Source organism: Symsagittifera roscoffensis, chromosome 3, assembly GCF_963678635.1.
Source record: "Symsagittifera roscoffensis chromosome 3, txSymRosc1.1, whole genome shotgun sequence".
NCBI classification, from domain to species: Eukaryota; Metazoa; Xenacoelomorpha; order Acoela; family Convolutidae; genus Symsagittifera; species Symsagittifera roscoffensis.
The window spans coordinates 48,025,134-48,031,571 of NC_087064.1; the positions used below are offsets into that span (position 1 = coordinate 48,025,134).

The following is a 6,438-nucleotide window of genomic DNA, read 5'->3' on the forward strand; positions in this document are numbered from 1 at the left end:
ACCAACGTCCATCATCCATCCTTCGAATTGCAGAAGAACTATTCTAAAAAACTCTGTAAAACCCGGATGGGTGGAACCTGATCTAAACTACATTTTATGATTGGATAAATTAGATATTTTACCAATGTAAAGTATTTAATATTAACCAATCATGATCCATCTAACTAACAACCCACTTATTTGTAAGTGCTGAAGTTACTTGTAATTTCAGCACCAGAGAGATTTGAATTTAACTTAGAAATTAGTTGGACTCTCCCGAGCACTTCAGCAGCCGCAATAAACCAGTATACCCTAGATCTATTGAGCCTAGCAGAGACTAGTTAAACAACCTGAGACTAGATAGTATAAGAGTAAGATTAGGATCGGTATTAGACTAAGAAGTTGCACGAATCTATCCGGCCGAAAATAAGATAGCGTGACGAGCAGACGGTGTACCCTATCCGAAATTACTCTATGAGTTAACCAACTCGGTCCTAACTCAGTAAGACAATCGTTCATAAGAAAAGAAAACAGCTTTATTCAGAATTGAAATTATCACACCTGCTGCATTTGAGGGCACCACAAAATGTAACTATTTAAGTTGTTTGAAACTCGCACAAAATCAATTACACATGAATACCACATTTATTAAGCAATAATCCGCGTTTTTCGACAATATATTCCGAACTTCGTGTTGCCCAACTGCTTTGACAGATTCGAAACGCCAATTATTAGATGTCCTCTGGTAAATTTCCTCCGACAGTCTAAAGTCACGCAAACACTTTTGATTTGCAGAAAAATCACATTTTCTATAAATTTAGTTGTAAATTTGTATAAACAACTCCTAAGGAAAACGATGAATTCTTTTTTAGGGAATCATTCGAAGGGAAATTAGAATTAAGAATTGGAGTATTTCATGCCGGTAAGATGTCCGCGACTTAGAAAAAAGACCGATGCGACCCAATTTTGGCAATTCCAGACCGGCTCGACTTTTTATACGCAATTCCAGAATGGTGCGACCGAAACTTGGTAATTGAAGACCGGCGCGACTGAAAAAAAACTACCGCGACCAGCGTGACACATAAAACCATCGGTACCGGCGCAGCCTAATTAATCGCGCGACGGATTTTCAATTCGGGACCGGCGCGACTCAAAAAAAACCGCCGCGACCTGCGCTACTGAGCGAAATACCAAAAGTCTTATCTTGAGTCGCGCCATCAGTCATTTCTTAAGTTCCGCTGTCAACATTTTTTTAAGCTGCGCAAGTAAAATTATTATTTAATTTGCACCGTTAATTAATTTTAATTTTTTTTTTCGGAGTTTGTTCTCTTTTTATCAATTCTAAAACTGAAAAAAGAAAAAAAGTCTTCAAAAAATCTAAATTAATGATATAATGCGTTGATTACTACTTTTTATACCCTAAAATTTTAAATCATTAAGGCAAATATTTTTCAGCGAACAAATGCAACTGGCCGACACATCAGTATACCTTCTCTCTTTTTATCCTCGCGTATTCTTCGATCATGCGCAGTTTGTCCTCCTTGGCAGTTTTGGCTTTCCTTTCGGCCAGTTGGATCTTCAATGCGCTGATGGATGCAGCCAGGCCACATACCATGAAAACTGTGGCAGTCACAGCCATCGCATACATCATCATCCAGCTTCGATCCCTAAATAAACCGAATTACCAGCAGGCCGATATAGTCTACGATGTTTTAGTTATATCTTAAGTAAAGTCATATTTTGGTTTGACCCGGGTCGAGATCCCGCTCAAAAACCGCTCAAGATATGAGCCGTTTGAGCGGTTTTTCAGCAAGATTTGAGCGGTTTGAGTGGTTTGGGCGGTTTGGGCGGTTTCTTTTGGAAAAACCGCTCAAACCGCTCAAATCTTGCTTAAAAAACCGCTCAAAAACCGCTCATTTCTTGTGGTGATTTTTGAACGGTTTTTCAAGCAAGATTTGAGCGGTTTTTGAGCGGTCTTATAAAGAAAACCGATTAAAACCAACAAAAAGGCCTGGAAAGGTAATGTGACCCCGGGTTGACATCCATAAACCGAAAATGCTTATTTTAAATTTCCCCACACCGAAAAAGCTTATCATACAATTGCCTGCATCAAATGTATGGAAAAATGCTAATCATACAATTTTCATCCAATTTCAAAAAACCATTAAAAAAAGATTCAATCTAGTTTCTCCGGCTATTTGAACCAAATACAACAGTCTGGTGATGAAATATAACTACGTTTATTTTTTTTCTGAAAAAAAAAATGGTTATCATACAATTTCCATATATGAAAATTGTATGATAACCATTTTTTCATGAAAGGCAAGATTTTCAGAAATTGTTCAAACTTGTTTATAAACAAATTTAATTTATTTAAAAGTGCTTTTGCTCAATTTAAATGACATTGCTCATCAAAAACGAAAATTTAATTTGAAGCTAAAAAAAAATTTATCATACAATTTGCATATATGAAAATTGTATGATAACCATTTTTTCATAAAAGGCAAGATGTTCAGAATAATGTTAAAACTTGTTTTTAATCAAATTAAAGTAATTAAGAGTGTTTTTGCTCAATTTAAAACACCTTGCTCATCAAAAACGAGGTTTTAAAACCAGGTTTTTGCTCAGTTTTAATTGTCACAAATTGTTAGCTCACGACGAGTAAAACTGAGATCTCGAAGGTCGGAGCCACACAGTTCTTCTTCTTAGATAAAACCGTTCAAAAACCGCTCAAACCGCTCAATTTGAAGCAAAATTTTGAGCGAAATTGTCTAAAAAAACCGCTCAAACCGCTCAAATCTCGCTTCAAATTAGGTGAAAAATCTCGACTCGGGGAAGCAGCGTTTTTTACCTTTCTCATTAAAATTTTACAATTTTTTACTCTGTTTTCTTCTACTCGATGTATGGTGGGAACATTCAGAGTTTTTCCCTGCTACACGAACAGTCTTGTACGCATTTGAGCTCCGAACAACAATATCTTTCAGATTGTTTAAAAAGTGTTCATCAACAACACTTCGCTTAAAAGTCGTTAATTGACTAACAAAAACGCCCCAAGCGTCAATTTTCCGTATTTCAAAGTCAGAAAAACAAGTTAGTAGCAGTTATGTGCTTACTGACTTGAAGATTCAGTTTGAAGGAAAGTGCGGAAAATTTACAATTCGGGTGATTTTTTTAATGAGTCATTTTTTGAGTTTTTAACTAAGTGTTTTTGACGAAAGTTTTTTAAACAATCTGAAATATTTTGTTGTTTGGAGCTCGAATGTATACAAGACTGATCCAATGGCAGGGCGAAGCCAATTATTTTTAACTGGTCTCGAATATTTTTTTGTTCAAACAACATTTGAAAAGTTACAAAATTTGAACAGCCAATTATCAAATACAAAAAAGCTAACAATTGAGTAGATTTATATTGACCAACTATTATGTAGGCCACAGTAGGCCACTCGTGGGACAATCATGAGTGCAGACAACTTGTCACGTTTGAAGAATTTGCGTATTGGAACTACCAAAGTTTTATTTGCACAGCGATGCCATCCGAATTTTTGTCTAATGCAAGCATGCTTGCTTTGCAGTATAACGATATGCGGATCGTTACTCACACGCTGTCAATATGATAAAATTGGTCTGAACTATAAAAAATCACACTAAGCATATATATTCCTCAGTTTCTTCGAAAGTTGGAACAAAAACATCAGTTTGACTGATTTGACAAAAACTTGAGACAACTAACGCTCGATAATTTGCGTCCTTATAACACGCGTAAGCGAAGGTTGAGTTAAGTTTAAAAATTAAATAAAGACTGCTCGTATACCAGGGTGAAGCCCTGAATGTTCCCACAGCACTTCAAGCCGAATTGAAAAATGGGACATTGACAAAAAATGAAAAAAAAATGCACCCCACATTCTTAAGTAAGCAAGCTACAAAGGGATGCATTTAGCGTCTCATATTCTCCTAATAAAAACACAATATTTCACATTTGAAGGCAATAATAATGCATTATCCCAAACTGGCCAAATTACTAAAAATCAAACCCGCATAACATTACTAAAAGTAAACCAGGTTAAATATGCTTTTAAATTTACACGCCGGGCAACAACTTTCGTCAAAAAGGGTTAGTTAAAAAGTCGAAGTTAAGAAAAACTAATCCAAGCAAAATATTCTTTTTTTTTTCTTCAAAGTCGGAACAATTAGAGACGCTAAACACGTCTTTTTGTAATTCACAAAGCTGGTGGGAGAATAAAAAGAGCAAAAAACATGCAAAGAAAACATTTTTTTTCTGTAAGAAGTTTCAACCAACCTTTGTCGAACGGCCTCGAGGTTTAGTCGGAGTTTTTCTCTGATATACAAGCAGTCAAACGAAATCGAATTTCTCAATGCGTATTTCAACAGAAGCACAGAAATATCTAAAAGTTAGAAAGTTTTTGTCTAAGATGATGGAAAGCGTTTCAAGCCGACAAACAATTTTAAACAAAAAGATGCATTTTTTTTCTCACATACTTTGACAAAGTAACCTTGAATAAACAAAAAACAAAAATTCTTCAGAAAAAAAATAGTTACAAAAATATTTATGAGACGAATAATTAGAAAACATTATTGCAGTATTTAAAATGCCATTGAAAGGTTTTTTTCGTTACTTTGCTGGTACGGAAGACAGTGTTTTTGATGCCCCAGAGCTTGAATGGCCTGCAGCCTGAAAAAATCGAGGTAACATGGAGCAAGCTACCCCGATGTTAATTGCAATGATTTTTCGTAATATGCACTTATCAGGTTGTTTTTTTCTTTATAGAAGAACTCCTCTAACTTCCTAAAGACCTCTAGTTCCTCAAACACCTGTTTTGAAGTTGAACATTTTATACTGGTTCTACGTGTCTGTTAAGTTTTCAAGGTTGTTTTTTACGTCACACTAACTGTTATTGAGCGGTTTTTGAAACCTAAATTGTTCCCTCTATCTCCGTCAAAAATATTGTGTTACTTTAAATGTTTATTGAAATAGTGTGTATCGATGTTTGTAACTTTTTAAATTGGTTGACCCAAAACTTTTGGATGCTCCAGCTATCCATTTTATGAACACAGCTCAAGGCGCAACCGTTTTAACTCAATTAAACGATTCTTCATATGACAGGCAGTAATAGATTCAATCATTTACGCAGATCAACAAACTTCAATCAAATAGAAGGATGTCCGGTTGCTGTGAAAGTAGCACGGGAAGTTTCGATCACAATGATAGCAAAACTAAAAAAAAACAGTACTTCTTTGTTTTGCCCATTTTTATAAATTTTGTCGTCTTCTGTGCGTGGCGTGATGAGAGGATGCATCTTTGCTAGCCATAGTAAATAGGGCGCATTCCACATTATTTTTTTTCAAAAAAAGAGAAAAAAAAACAGATTCAACACAGAAGCGACGCTAATCTTTGCACCACTTGCAATACAACTAGTATAGTATTAAAACAGCAAGACGCTCAAAAACTATCAAGAAGAACTTTGAACATTGTTGCCCTTGAAAAAGGAACTAAAAAACTAAAACACGAAAACATTTTTTGTTAAAAATTATTAAAAATGTATGAAGTGGTCCGAGAGGGGTTGATTTTGAGCACTCAAAAGTTTGAGGCCGAAGTCTTAACAATGTCATAAATACTATCGGCAGTTTGTAGGAAACAAGTTATTGGGTAAATAAGCCGACAGACAATCAGCTGAAAATCAACTTAAGATGCTAGGCAAAATCTTAGTGAAAAAATCGTGTACAGACCAAATAGAATGCAAAATCAGCATCGGAAAAAATGTAACAACTGGTAACCAAGCGGAAATACCAGAGCAGAAACGAATCATAAAAATAATTCAAAGAATCTACACAAATGGAAAAAAAACTAAATCCCCCTTCCCCTCAGAACATATATTTGCACAAAAAATTTTTTGGTCATAAAACATAAAAGGTCACCAAGTAGATATCAAACAAGTCGAAAACCATTAAGTCAAAAAAGCCAAAAAAAGATAAAAAAACGAAATTTCAACAAATCGAGTTGGCAAAGTTAAAATCAACGTAAAAAGCAAAATTCGTTTGAGCCGGATGTTTAAAATCTTTGAAAATTGAATGCGTTTTCAATGAAAATTTTGTACAACGAAAAAAAAAAACAGTTTTTACATGTGGCAATTAAACGGTCAATTTATAAACATAAATATTAACTCCACAAATTCATTTGGAACAAAATTTTTTGTTTAAAAAAAACAGATCCTGGTAGCAGGATCTGTTTTTTTTGTTTAAATTTCAAACTCAGGACATTTGCCATCCCATTTAATTTCGTTACCTCTATCTAGGCTAAGTGTGCAGGAGAAACTAAGGAACGTGAATTCATTTTGAATCACACCAGAAGATGAGTGCAGGTGAGTCCTGTGACGTACTTTATTACGAGAAAAAAGTCTGGTACCGCAAGGATAAACATACCCATATACAAAAAAATTCAAC

The 6,438-nt window shown here is 34.9% G+C and overlaps 1 protein-coding gene across 1 annotated transcript in view; it reads right to left on the reverse strand.

Moving 5' to 3' along the window:
• Positions 1-541: 541 nt before the first annotated feature.
• LOC134841118 (uncharacterized) overlaps positions 542-6,438 on the reverse strand; it is a 48,527-nt gene continuing 42,630 nt past the window's right edge. The window contains exons 5-6 of the mRNA XM_063856904.1: positions 1,469-1,646; positions 542-743 (exon numbers count right to left, since the gene is read on the reverse strand). Coding sequence (XP_063712974.1) covers positions 711-743; positions 1,469-1,646 — 211 coding nt within the window. The 3' untranslated portion in view covers positions 542-710. The remainder of the gene's footprint in view (positions 744-1,468; positions 1,647-6,438) is intronic.